Here is a 13889-nt window from a genome sequence, read left to right on the forward strand (position 1 = left end):
AGGCCTGTGTAGCATGAGTTATAGCAAGCCAGTCTAGAGCTGACCATTGCATAGAGCACTGTGGAGGTCTTCTGGAGGTAGGACCCTAGTAGCTTCTCCTGGCACAGGTGATAAAATTCCTGGTGAGCTATCTTTGTGATCTGAACCTCCATGGAAAGGGAGGCATCAAAGAACACCCCCGAAATTCCTGACCAGGGAGAGGGAGGAGCCCAGAGTACCACCTACCACATCTGGAGAAACCAAAAAGGGAGGCTGATAATAGTGCTTATAAAAAGAGAAAGCGAAAAAGAGGTTAATGGGGTCTGGATCAAAAGGGGGACAAGCCAATGATAAAGAAGAAGGGGAAGGGGAAGGAAGGCAAATGCAAAAGAGTTAAAAGGAGACAAAAATACTTGTATGCAAACCTGGGGGTTAAAAGGCGTGTGAACAAAAGGGAGGCTGACAAAAGCATTCTGGTTTTATTTCTTCTTGCGCTTGCTTCCTCTCAAGGGTCTGCAAGAGCTGAAAGACGGTCCCCAGGTTTCCAAGGGTTAAATAGGGGGAATAAGATCAACAGTTAAAAGTACATGAATGAATGGCAAAGTCTGGTAAGGCGAAACGGAGCTGCACAGCTCCCTTGTATAGGTCGCCAACTTCGGGTGATGCCTGGAGAGATCCTAGAATTACAACTAACTCCATTACAACCAAGATCAATTTCCTGGGAGTAAAGGGTGGCCTCTCCAGCATCATCCCCCAATTAGTTCCTTCCTCTCCCCCAAATCCCACTACCCTCCACCTTCAGATCTCCAGGAATATCCAAACCCGGAGTTGGCAACCCTGGCTGTCCAAGCTGGGCCTCATCGGAAGCCGAGTAGCCGGGCCCCTTGGCGCACTTTGTGGGCCTGCCAGCGTAGGAGGCGGATGGCCTTCAGGCTCACGTGGAGGAGGGCATCGTATTTGAACACCAGCTTGTAGAAGGAGTCGGTCATCAGGGCCCCGGTGGGGTCGGCGTGCTTGAGGGCGGTCATGGGCGTGTAGATGGCGTTGGTCTGGTGCCGGAAGGGGGGCTTGGCCGCGCCGATGACCTTCAGGGTGTGCTAAGGGGAAGGAAAGGCATGGCGTGAGTCGACCCAGCAACCCTCACTGGAAGGATCTCTCTTTCAAGCTGTTTTGGGGGACTTAGTGCTGACACGGGCCAAGTCCCTCCAGGTTGCCTGGAAATTTGTGCTCTTCTGACCACGGAATCTCACACGTGTGGGTGCTGGGCTTACTCATGAGAGCGGCACGAGAACTGGGAGGGCTACTCCCACACGGTCACAGTGATTGAGTGATGAACCGATTAAATCTGGGGCAGACAATTGCTTAGGAGTAGCATCAGCCATTCTGAAGGGGGCGGGAAGCATGCCTGGTTTTTCAGCTAAACAGAAGTCATCTTGGATGAGGCATTTGGAGACTGGAAACAGTGGGAGAGGCCACCCATAAAAAATTACCAACACAGGAAACCCTTCCAATTTTCGAAACATTTGTTGCTTCCTTTAATTTTAGAGTTGACTACATCTGAATGAAGAGGTTCCCCTCATCCACCCTGGCCTTTGATAGACTGATCTCCATGAATCTGTCTAGTCTCCATTCAAAGCTGTTTAGTCCTGTGGCCCTCACTACATCCTCTGGCAGTGAATTACACATTTTAATCCCTCTCTGTGATTAAAGGACACTCTTCCTTTTGTCCCTCCTGAATCTGCTGCCCATCAGCTTGATTAGCTGCCCTTGAGTATTTTGGGAGGGGAAAAACGTTTCCATTGTTTACTCTCTCCACCTCATGCATAATTTTATAAACCTCTATGATGACCCCTTTTTCCTGTACTGCAAAGTTCCAGACTCTTCTGCTTTCCCTCCCAGGGAGGGTCCTTAACCCCCTACTCATCTGGGTTGTCCTCTGTACTTTTCCCAGCTATTCAGAATAACCAACTAACCAACTAACCAACTAACCAACTAACCAACTAGCCAACTAACCAACTAACCAACTAACCAACTAACCAACCAACCATTTTTTGTTTGTGAGAAATAGTTAGTCATTCACACTACTTTAGCAGACCCCCCATTCGGACCGCTTTCCTATATCTCCTGCAAAGAACTCCGAATATTCTCATGTGCGTCTCCAGGGATCGCACTCACACAGAGCGATGGGCTTTGTAGTAGGCCCCAGCTCCTTTACTGGCGCCAGCTGTTTCCTCACAACCGATGCCTGCCAGCTAGGCTTACAGAGAGGTGGAGACCCAGAACGAAAGCTCAGAGGCCAAACCAAAGCTCCAGAGGCTTACAGCGCTTGGGAACGGGATTAGCAGGATTATCTGTTAACATGAGGTACAAATTAATTTCCCAACAAAGCCAGAAGGGAAGAAGGAAACGCGACTGTAAGTCCCAAACAAATGAGGATGTGAAAGAATGGCTGTGTAGAACATCTACCATGGCTTTGTAGAACATCTGAGCTTTAAGGATGCCAGCTCTGGGTTGGGGGACACCTGGAGATTTAGGGGGTGGACCCTAAAGAGGGCAGGGCTTGGGAGCAAAGCATGATGGGAAACTGCCTCCATTTGAAACAGATCCGGAAAATATGCCAGATTTCAGCCTGGGAACCTGGGGGGGGGGGATGTCGAAATGCGGAAAGCTGTCAACCCCAAGCGAGACTGAAACAAGGTACGTCTCAAATCAGAAATGGACAAGGCTGAAAACCCTACAAAATGGCCATCCTCTCACACATTTGCACACAGCCTGGGCGTTTTCACCTCGGCAATATCTTCGGGGCTCTGTCCCAAGCTGGAGAAGATGGCCTTGGAATTCTTCAGGTAGATCTTGGTGAATATCTCCGCCGTCTCGGCATCGGTTTGAGAGTAGTCAGCTTTTTCCGCCTCTTCGTAGATCTTCGTCTCAAACTCGGTCACCACGGGGCCTGGCTCGATCAAGCTGATGCTGCGAAGGAAGCACAGCTGGAGGAGGAAAGCCAGAGACTCAAGGGGTGATGCATTTCCTCTTGCTAGGAAAAGGTTTGCCTGTGCGATGTTCCACCCGTCAGACCTTCTATATATAGCACAGAACCTTGTCCCTCTTTCTTCTCACCTTTTCCACAGTCAAGATGTACTTTCTCCTCCCCAATTGGACACACCACTTTACTCTAAAAAGAAATCTTCTGAAGAATACGTAGAGTTCAGCCCCTGTGGAACCAGCCCCTTATGCTGCACGGACTGTTCTAAGCATGCCTTCTGATCAAAAGGAGCAGAGAGGCGTGCAGAGGTGCAGCAGACATCCTCCTTAGAGGAGGGATACCTCTGCTTTGTTCCTGTCCCAGGGGTTGGCTGTGACACCCAATGCAAAAATGAGGCAGAACTGCTCACACTCCCTGAAGGCTTCTGAGAAGGAAGCAAGGCCAGAGCAGATAATCACGCAGACTCTCAACAGACAGCCTCTGCTGTTGATGGGTACTTTTGGTTCCCAGGGCTTTGGCGGTCCAAAAATCGAATGAATGAATGAATGAATGAATGAATGAATGAATGAATGAATGAATGAATGAATGAATGAATGAATGAATGAATGAATGACCACGCTACGAGATAAAAGAATACAATTTATATTCAGGTGGGTAGTCATGTTGGTCAGAAGGAGAACATGAAAGCTAACACCTTGAATAATGCTTTGTTGGTCTTAAAGGTTTCTTTGAGCTCATATTTTGATCTAATACAATTTAAGTTAGAGAGATACTCACAGCTCCTCCCCCCCCCCAAAAAAAAGTCTCCAGCTATTTCCCAAGCCAGAGCTGGCAGCCTCATCTAGTTGGGTCCTGTTTCAGGCCAATGGTTATGTGTTATGTGAACTGAACTTGGTCATATAGAAATCAATCGTAATAAATGGAGATATCCAGGTGCCACCTGGAAGTTGGTAACCATAGACAGGGCATCTGCTTGGGGTGTTGAAAGTCACTGGTTCAGTCCCTGCTATCTCTAGTTTAAACTAGATGCTGTGAAAGACTGAGACCCTGGATGGTTCTGCTGATCAAAATAGACCAGGGATGGCCAAACAGTGGCTCTCCAGATGATCATGGTATTTGTAGTCCATGGACATCTGGAGAGCCACCGTTTGGCCACCCCTGAAATACACACTACTTCCATCTAGAAAGACCAATGGTCCAACTCCAGATAAGTCAATTCCATGTGTACACAGGGATTAGATGCTTGCATGATGACTTGGTTTCCCTTTCAGTAGATCCTTTGATCATCATTGTAACACACAAACCACACGGGCAGATGCTACCCAGAAGAAGGCTAGACTCTTTTGACCACCAACCCGGGCTTTTGAATATCGGTCAACTCACAAGACGTTGAACTTGAGCGTCTGAACGACCAGGCTTTCACAGAATCCCTCAATGGCAAATTTGGACGCGGCATAGATGTCATTAAACATGATTCCTGAATGGGGAACACCAAAGAAGAGAGATTAGGGAAGGCTTATTGGGATATGACAGAAACACTGGAGGAGAACACAAAAACAACATAACGGAGCTCAAGACATAACGAACCACGCGTCCAAGATATTCATCTATGTCTTTAGGAGCACGATGCAGAAAGGGTAAGCAAAAAGTCTCTTTATTATATTTAATCCGTGGACAAGTATGTCTCCTTTAAGCAATGCTAAGAGATGAAGCTGAAAGCTGAACAAGGTTCTTGTAATTCCCTGAGATTTCCTCAGCAGCAAAGCCTACGAGGCACAGCTTCAGCAGACAGCTGCGCTAACAGGCAGCCGGACCTCAAACTGATCGCTCAGGCAAGGAAAGCTAAAACAGCCACCCTGAGCTTGGCTCCTTCTTAGAGCACCATAGAATCATAGAGTTGGAAGGGGCCAGACAGGCCAACTAGTCCAACCCCTGCTCAGTGCAGGATTGCAGCCTAAAGGACCCAGGAGAAGTAGCTGTCCAACTGCTGATTGAAGATTTCCAATGAAAGGGAGCTCACCACTTCCTTAGGCGATTGGTTCCACTGTTGGACTACTGAAAAGAACACAACTAGAGAAGGTTGTAGCAAAGGTCATATGAAGGTCATGTGATTGCTACCCAACTGGCTTACCTTGCAAACCCATAACGCTGCTGATGACCACGATGTGGCCACTCCTCCTCTTCTTCATGTCAGGAAGGACCTCCTTAATCATCCGCACCATGCCGAAGAAGTTGGTCTCCATGACAGCCTTCATCGCCTCTATTGATTGACACTCGATGGGTCCAATGAGGCCCACGCCGGCATTGTTGACTGCAAAAGGAGGCCAAGAGATCTGACTTGACCCTCGTCCAAGGAAAGACAATGGAGATAAGGTAAAGAAGGAGCCACCAAGTGCTGGTCTTCTAGGGTTCCAAATGACCTCCAGGTGACAGTGAGCAATTCACCTGGAGAAAATGGCCGCTTACTCCATGACAGCGGTATCCAAACTGTGGGCCTCCAGGTGTCCAGCAAGACCCAGGTTCAAATCCCTGCATGTGTTGTGGAAGTTTGCTGGGTCATGTGTCCCTCTCACCCACACTAGTCTAACTCCTAAGGTTGTTGTGAAGATAAAAGGGAGGAAAGGAGAACAAAGCCGCAAGCCACACCAGGGTTCCCATTTGAAGAGAAGGCAGAAAGCAGGTTATGAATAAAGAAATATAATAAAGCAATATTTTTAATTATATAATAAAGCAGGAGACTGGACTGCTAGAAACTAGGGGTAGAAGGGGCAGTGTTGAGCCCTAGAGAAAGACAACTTTAGAAACATGAAGCTTTATTAGACAGTGTACCTGTCAATACCAGGCCAGGCTGTGACACGGTGGAGATTTGAACCTGGGTCTTGCTCACTGTCATATGATTTCTTAACAGTATGTCATTCTGGCTCTTCGGTGAGTCACAAGTCACGTTTGCCTACCAGGATGATCTTCACAGAAAGTTTGCACTGAAACAGGTTTGGGGGAATTGGTAGTGGAGCCGGGGAAAACCCAGGCGGGTGACCATGTTGGGCCGAAGCTAAATTTAAAATCTGCTGCGATGGGGGAGACAATGTGAAACAAGACCTCCACACAACTAACCTCACGGTGGTTAATATGCTGAATCCCGTGAGTGACACAAAATGACAGCCCTAAGCTCATGGCATATGTCAACGCTGGCTGGGGAGGAGACATGGAAGAAAGAAAATTCACCCAGGGCCACGTATGTTTCCCTGGAGAAAGAGCTATAGTAAGAAGCAAGATAGAACTATTAGTGAAGCTGAATATGGATCAGTTGTACAAGGGCTACGCCAGCTGGCAGATCTCGGCTTAGATACATCCATACAAATAGATGAATATGACCAAAGTTGCAGTCAACGGTCCAAACAAGAAAACGTGAACCTGCGTACCAGTCATATCATCATAAAGTTTCACAGTGAGAAAGCTGCCAAGAGAAGTTACCCGGCAGATGTACTGCCCAAAAGAAGAAAGGAATGCAAATGTTAATGCAAATGTTCTCACTAAGCAACTCTCTAGAATTTACTTCACCTGCCACCCCCTTGAACCCTCACAGAATCAGCCAAAGTGGTTACGTTGGTTAATTTGTCTGTTGTCCTCACGTATAGACCAGATGGATTCTGCTGCATTAGGTCCCCTGAGCGCTTTTCTAATCCAAAAAAGTTGTAAGAATCAGAATTAGGTGGAAACATCAGACATTAAAACCCTGCAATTTTTTTTTGAATTTTTGTTCTAAAAACTTTTCAAATCTTTATGCCAAGCTATTTTTATGTCGAATTTAAGATCTGAACGAGACGAAACTCTGGGTTGATAAAGTTTTGAAATCGTCTGAAAAATAACAGAGATATCACGATGCAACGCTGGAGCGTTATACCTGCAGCTTGAGGCCAGACCATAGAGAGAGTGGCTCCCTTGTGAAGTGCACAACTCATGCTTGGCCTCCTGGCTATTTAAAGCTCAGGCCTCCATGTCCTTTCAATTTTGCCAGTCAACAATGAATTCCGTAATGGATTTCCATTGCATTTTTGGTTGCGCATCTTAAAGATTTCCCCTATGGCTGTTGCATACTTTCACATCAATAACCAACAAAAACAGAGCAAAGCCCCATGAAGAAGAAGAAGAAGAAGAAGAAGAAGAAGAAGAAGAAGAAGAAGAAGAAGAAGAAGAAGAAGAAGAAGAAGAAGAAGAAGAAGAAGAAGAAGAAGAAGAAGAAGAAGAAGAAGAAGAAGAAGAAGAAGAAGAAGAGATGGTTCTTATATGCCGCTTTTCTCTACACGAAGGAGGCTCAAAGCAGCTTACAATCCCCTTCCCTTCCTCTCCCCACAACAGACACCCTGTGGGGTGGGTGAGGCTGAGAGAGCCCTGATATTTCTGCTCGGCCAGAACAGCTTTATCAGTGCTGTGGCGAGCCCAAGGTCACCCGGCTGCATGTGGGGAAGTGCAGAAGTGCAACCTGGCATGCTAGATTAGAAGTCCGCACTCCTAACCACTACACCAAACTGGCACACACACACGTGGTTCCTGGTGATGCTGAGAGAAGCCAATTTTGGGGGGGGACTCACCAAGGATGTCTACGTGCCTGTTGGGGAGGCTGTTGATGCAGCCGCGGATGGATCTCTCATCGCAGACGTCCAGTTCTTTGATCTCCAGGGTCCTGTTCAGAGCCACCCCAGCTGCTGCTTCCAGCTTTTCCTTCTTGGCCGTGTTCCTCAGAGTGGCAATCACTGCAACACAGGCACGGGGTCACGTGAAGGCCAAAACCGCCCCGGGTTCCAGGCCCCGGCAGGCCAAAATCAAATTCTGTTCAAACTAGATTTTTTTGGCACTCGGGACACCTTGGCTAAGGTAGTTTGAGAACACTGAAGGGGGCAACAAAACCAAGTAACCAGGACCTATTCTGCACACATTGGATAATGCACTTTCAATGCACTTTAGAAGCAGATGTTCTGCATTGAAAAATCCAGTAGGAAAAGCACATTGAAAGTGCATTATCCAACATGTGCAGAACGAGCCCAGCTGGTCTTCGTGAGCTCAGATGATGATCATATGATCATTTAGCTTCTTACGACTCTCTCTGTGCAGTTCTAAGCAGAGTTACACCCTTCCCCTCCCCTTGGCTCCAGGGGACTCAGAAGGATCTGTCTGTTTACGATTCCGATTTCTGCATATTGCAAAAAAGGAAAGGAAGCCACCTCACCTTTGAACCGCCTCTGTTTGTCTTGGGCTAGTTTCACAGCCAGCGCCAGCCCAATGCCGGAGGAGCATCCCGTGATCAGGACGGTCTTGGGAGCCATGGCGGCCGTCTGGACCAACTGGACTTCCGGCAGGTCCCTCACATCTTCCCTGCAGGGTCCCTCCTCGCAGGCCCTAAAAAAGGCCCGCTGGAGACCTAATTGGCTGAGAGTAAAGGTTTTTAATCCCCTGACCCGAATTAACCCCCCCAAGTGGATCTGTGTGACAAATCTCACCTAATCTCTTCCCGGCCCGGCCGCTCGTGATGTTTAAAGAGAACCACAAGACTTGGCAGGCTCGTGTGGGTGAAGCAAATTAATACTTGGGGGGGAGCAGTGAGGGCTGTCTGTACATGAACTATGCTGCTTCAAGGGATGGTGGAGTCTCCTTCCTTGGAAGCTTATAGACGGAGATTGCATGAGCACCTGTCCGGAGGGTGGGTGTTTTTTAGTCCCCGAGGAGATAGTGGCAGGGGGCTGGACAGGATGGCTCTTTCTGGCCACTTTCTGTGTGATTCTGATGCACAATGAGGCTCACCCTACGCCAAATATCCAGGTCAAGCAGCTGCAGTGGTGCTGGCTGAGAAAAGCCAGGAAGGTTTTATTTTCTGGGTCATGTTGTGTTTCCCACATGAAGAGGCCTCCGTGATTGTCCCTCTTAGAATCATAGAGTTGGAAGGGCCCTCCTGGGTCATCTAGTCCAACCCCCTGCACTATGCAGGACACTCACATCCCTATCGCTCCAGATCAGCCTTTTTCAAACTTTTAAGGGTAGAGGAGCACATGAAAGAATTGTTCAGGCTTTGAGGAGTCCCAGAAGCTATGCCCGCTCGCCACGCCTCCCTGCCACCTCCCCACCCCCAGAAGTGACAGGTTCCAGCTGTGTACAGTTGCAGAAACCATGCTTGGGGGAGGGAAGCAATGGATTGGTTCCTTCACTTGTGGCTGAGTCCATTAAGGTGGAGGGGGGAGGCTGAGGACCCCCTCTGGAGCTCCCACGGATCCCCAGGGGAGATCCCTGCTCTCCAGCTTCATGTGAAGCCTACAGAGCAGTCAGACGTCTACCTGATGCTTCCAAAGCCCAAAAGAAAGACAGCCCAGGGGGGGTCGACGGAACCCGTATTCTTGCGGAAGGGAAACCAGGAGAGCTATGAAACATAAACTTTATTTATCGGTAAGAAGTTTTGCATCTCAGATAAATAGAAAGATAAAATAATCTTTTTGATTCTTTATACAGGGACATCTGCTGTCTTGTTTCGACGGTTTGTTATTCCTCGGCGTCTGCTTCTTCCGCTCATGGCTGATTTGTGTACAAAACAAACAAAAGCAAACCACCAAAGCAAAAAAAAAAATGAAAAACAACAACAACATTTATCATCATCCCTTCTATATACACAATTTACCACAGTTACAACTGGCCTCACAACTTGGTACCACACTTCTGGCTTCCGCCCCCTCCCTCCTCCAGCAAATTCCTCTGTCCTCAGGTCCTCATCTGGGGTGCTTAAGGGCGGGAGGGCCAGCAGCCCCACAATCCAGCCCAACAATTTAGAGCAGGGGTGGCCAAGCTCTGGTTCTCCAGATGTCCACGGACTACAATTCCCAGGAGCCCCTGCCAGCACGCTGGCAGGGGCTCCTGGGAATTGTAGTCCGTGGACATCTGGAGAACCAGAGCTTGGGAGCCCCATGCTGGTTCCACATAAAGGTAAAGGCAAAGGTATCCCCTGTGCAAGCACCGAGTCATGTCTGACCCTTGGGGTGACGCCCTCCAGCGTTTTCATGGCAGACTCAATACGGGGTGGTTTGCCAGTGCCTTCCCCAGTCATTACCGTTTACCCCCCAGCAAACTGGGTACTCATTTTACCAACCTCGGACGGATGGAAGGCTGAGTCGACCTTGAGCCGGCTGCTGGGATTGAACTCCCAGCCTCATGGGCAAAGCTTTCAGACAGCTGCCTTACCACTCTGCACCACAAGAGGCTCTTTCATATAGGTTGGATAATGCCCTTTTGCTGCACTTTAGAAGCAGATTTTCTTGTTTTGCAGAGGAAAATTGAGCTGCCAAAGCACCCTGAAAGTGCATTATCCAACGTGTGTGGAATGAGCCCTGTTTATTGACCACCTAGCATGGGCTGTGGTGCCACTGGGGGCATCTTGAAAGAGGGAAGCACTGATGAAATGGAGCTAAAAGGACTGCTGCCGTCTGCCTGCCATGGGAGCTCCTGAGGGAGAACCCCCAGGGTCTTCGCTTGGCTGGACCTTGGCCTGAAGAAGAATTGCTTTGTATATCCCGCTTTTTGCTACCTGAAAGAGTCTCAAAGCTGCTCACAATTGCCTTCCCTTCCTCTCCGACGACAAACATCCTGTGAGGTGGGTGGGGCTGAGAGGGCTCTGAGAGAGAACAGATCTAACAGGCCTGCGACTAGCCCAAGGTCACCCCACTGGCTGCATGTGGAGGAGCGGGGAATCAAACCCGGCTCGCCCGATTAGAGGCTGCTGTTCTTAACCCCTGCGCCAAGCTGGCTCAGGAACCACTCAAGACTACAGAGTCCAAAAATCCTCAGAGAAGCTTCCGGGCCAGGTCAACAGCTGAGCTTTTCATCATCCTCAACTGTGTTTTCTCTGCCTCAGGCCCAAATCCCTCCCACCCACCCCACTCCCACCTCCCTGGGCACCTGCAGTCCAGTGTCAAAGACGGGGGGATAGAAAAGAGGAATCTTCCCCCCCCCCCCAACAAACAAGGGCTACATGAAGTGGAACCCGTTTCAATTTAGGCTTCAAACAGGTGTGTGTGTGTTTGTGTATGTGTGAGAGTGTGCGTCTTTCTTCCACCCTGTTTTCTTCTTCGCCCCCAGCCTGGGACGACAAATGTCATTTGCTGCCAGCATCCCCAAATAGGCCGGGCACCAGCAAGCTCCACCACCTCAGGCCTCCCTTTCCTTGGAACAAATCTTCACAACTGCAATGCATGCGCCGGGGAAGCGGGACAATTCCCAGGAAATGGGTGTCCTGCGCTGAGCAGGCCAAGACCGGAGCTGCAAGCACGCTCAAATGCGGTCATGCAGAGTCTTCGAGCAGAGAGCGGTTCGTTTGGCCCATTCCCCCCCTTGCTGGGCATGACAAGAGCCACAGGCCAAAGAAGCACCTAACTAACCCTTTCCCAATTTGTCATCACCCCGTCCCACCCCAATCCATGCCTGGGCCTGCTAAGAGCTGCGACTCTCCCCGAAAGGTGTTGGAATGAGAGGGTTCCCGTCCGGTCCTTGCTCAGTCCCTCGGCCTAGGCCAAGACAGAGGTGGCTTCCAGGAGTGGTGGACAGTTCAGAGTCAGCCCTGGTGGGCGGGGTTCATGGATGTCCTCTTCCCTGCTGTTCTCCCCTTGTGACAGGCCATGGGGAGGACTACCGGGAAGCCCGGTGAACTCTCACAGGGCCACACAAGTGCAATAGTGCTTCAGCTTGCAGGGCAGAATGCCACGGTTAATTTGGTGGAATTCCACCAGCTGGATCAGGTCGGCGAACCGGGTCTGCCCGTCGTCCATGGTGTAGAAGAGGCGCCCGTCTTCCTCGCTCTGAAACCCACAGCAGACGGACAATCATTGACTCCATCCCAACCAATTCTCCACCTCATTACAGCCCCAAATCCCACATGGCTTTTATCCATGCTGGTCCCCTTTCCCCCCTGCTCACCTTCCTTTTACTCCAGCGGAAAGGCTGGTTGGATCTAACCTGTGGGTGTGGATCAAGATGGGTAGCCATGATCGTAGCAGTAGGTGTGAGCCAGAGTCCAGGAAAACCTTAAAGACTCACTTTGAAGAAAGCTCCTCCCCTGCCCCAAACATTGTCAGTCTTTAAGGTGATCCTTGGACACATGCGCATGTCTATGTGTTGGTATAGAGCAGGGGTAGTCAAACTGCGGCCCTCCAGATGTCCATGGGCTACAATTCCCAGGGCTCCTGGGAATTGTAGTCCATGGACATCTGGAGGGCCGCAGTTTGACTACCCCTGGTATAGAGGCAGGGCCTTGAGTCTCTGGAAGATGCCAAATAATAATTTTGTCTTAAATAAGGATTCTGAATGTGCGATCTACAGCTGTGGACTAGCATTGCCGACCTCCAGGTGGGGCCTGGAGATTCCCCTCCGTTACCAATGCTCTCTGGACAATACAGATCAAGTCCCCCAGAGAAAATGGCTGCTTCAGAGGGTAGACTCTGTGGGCACTCTCCTCTGCTGAGATATCTCCTTATCTCCAGCCCCCCCCCAAATCTTCAGGTGGTTCCCAACCCAGATCTGGCGCCCCTAACCCTGCTTACCGGAAGGATGAGATAGTGCTTGACTTTCTGCAGGTGGCAGAGCGACAGGACAAAACCTTTGGGGTTCCGCTGGCTCTCCCTCACCAGGAATACCCTGGAGGTGCCAAGAAGCAGGAAAAGGGCGTTAGAGACACACTGCCTTGCACACAAATGGCAAAGAGCAACCAGCGTGTCCCCCCGGCCCCAGTTCCATTCATACCCTCCCCCTGCTCAGACGCTTCTCCCCCACAGGAAACCCCTCAACTGTCCCAGCCGCTCCATCCCAACCTCCTCCCAATGAATTCCTTGCCGTGATTGATGCAGGTGATGCCTCTTGCTATGGTTGTCTGTATCTTGGAGAAGGTCATCGATATACAGTTCGGTCCCCAGAAATGTCTGCAGCTTATTCTGCCACTCCACTCCACAATCACGAGCAGAGTGGCATGGACTAACAGTTTTGGGGAAATTAAGCCTGCAGTCCTTTGCATCTTTACCTAGAGGTAAACCCCACTTAACACAGTAAGACTCCCCTTTGCCTAGGCTTCCATTTAGATGAGCTTGAAGAGCCCAAGAATTGAGCAGATATCGCAAGCATCTTACCCATCCACCAGTCCTTGCTGGATGATGATGCGCTGGGTGTCTTCTCTAGAAATGTGACCGTGGAACCATGGCTGAGTTCTGTGGATGGCTGGAAAATAATTTTTTGGGGGGGGGGGAGTTAGCAAAGGGAATAGAATAAGCAGCTGCAAGGCTTATTTTCGGCAGTGAGAAATACAGGAGTTCATTTATTGTTCGATTCAATATTACATCGTTGTACCTCCAGCATATTTCCCAGAACTTTAAGTCTGCAGGTTTTTACACCTGACATGCAGAGGTATAATATTGAATTGACCACTAGAGGGAGCAAAGTACATGCAGAACAGGGTTAAGCAAGCGACAAATATGAGAAGGTGGAAGAACACTTTATGCTGTTTTCAAATTAAGGAAATCCTCCTTTTAGAATGGCACCAGCTGCTTGTAACAGATACTCACCAGCATTGAGTGGGGAGCTCTGGAATGGAGTGGGCAGGCTGTACCGGTGACTTGTCTTCTTCTGTGGGACAGAAAGAAAAATAGCAAAGGAAGAGGAAATGAGTTTAATTGGGGAAAATCCAAAGAGGTGGCTGGGCTTGCTTTGGCTGTGGCCCAAGACTAACTGTTTTATTGTGTGACATAAACTTTTCTACACCAGAGCATTGTTGTCAGGTGTCCTCCCCAGGCCCATCACTGGCCATTTTGGGAGGGGTCCAGGTTGACATGACCATATATGTCACATCGACCGATAAATGTTTAACAAATTTAGAAATATTTTCAAAAATAATTAACTCTCACCCATT

General features: G+C 49.3%; 2 protein-coding genes across 5 annotated transcripts in view; both read right to left on the reverse strand.

Annotated features, from left to right (window-relative positions):
• Positions 1-442: 442 nt before the first annotated feature.
• On the reverse strand, positions 443-8378 carry LOC143825605 (retinol dehydrogenase 8-like). Of its 2 annotated transcripts, none has more exons than XM_077313741.1 (6): positions 8190-8378; positions 7555-7716; positions 5094-5306; positions 4346-4439; positions 2766-2949; positions 443-1076 (listed from the first exon to the last, which is right to left on the reverse strand). In XM_077313741.1, the coding sequence occupies exons 1-6, from the start codon at positions 8284-8286 to the stop codon at positions 837-839; spliced, it is 990 nt and encodes a 329-aa protein (XP_077169856.1). In that variant the 5' UTR covers positions 8287-8378; the 3' UTR covers positions 443-836. The 2 variants fall into 2 exon arrangements, with proteins under 2 accessions (XP_077169856.1, XP_077169857.1); XM_077313742.1 differs by having other exon boundaries at positions 5094-5273; positions 8190-8377.
• Positions 8379-9372: 994 nt separating this feature from the next.
• Positions 9373-13889, reverse strand: part of GRB7 (growth factor receptor bound protein 7) — a 44694-nt gene continuing 40177 nt past the window's right edge. For all 3 annotated transcript variants that reach the window (XM_077313738.1, XM_077313739.1, XM_077313740.1), the window contains 4 exons: positions 13546-13606; positions 13114-13201; positions 12535-12628; positions 9373-11793 (listed from right to left, as the gene is read on the reverse strand). In XM_077313738.1, the coding sequence (XP_077169853.1) occupies positions 11647-11793; positions 12535-12628; positions 13114-13201; positions 13546-13606 (390 nt within the window). In that variant the 3' untranslated portion in view covers positions 9373-11646. The remainder of the gene's footprint in view (positions 11794-12534; positions 12629-13113; positions 13202-13545; positions 13607-13889) is intronic.

The sequence above is a fragment of the Paroedura picta genome, chromosome 16, assembly GCF_049243985.1.
Source record: "Paroedura picta isolate Pp20150507F chromosome 16, Ppicta_v3.0, whole genome shotgun sequence".
Taxonomy (NCBI): Eukaryota; Metazoa; Chordata; class Lepidosauria; order Squamata; family Gekkonidae; genus Paroedura; species Paroedura picta.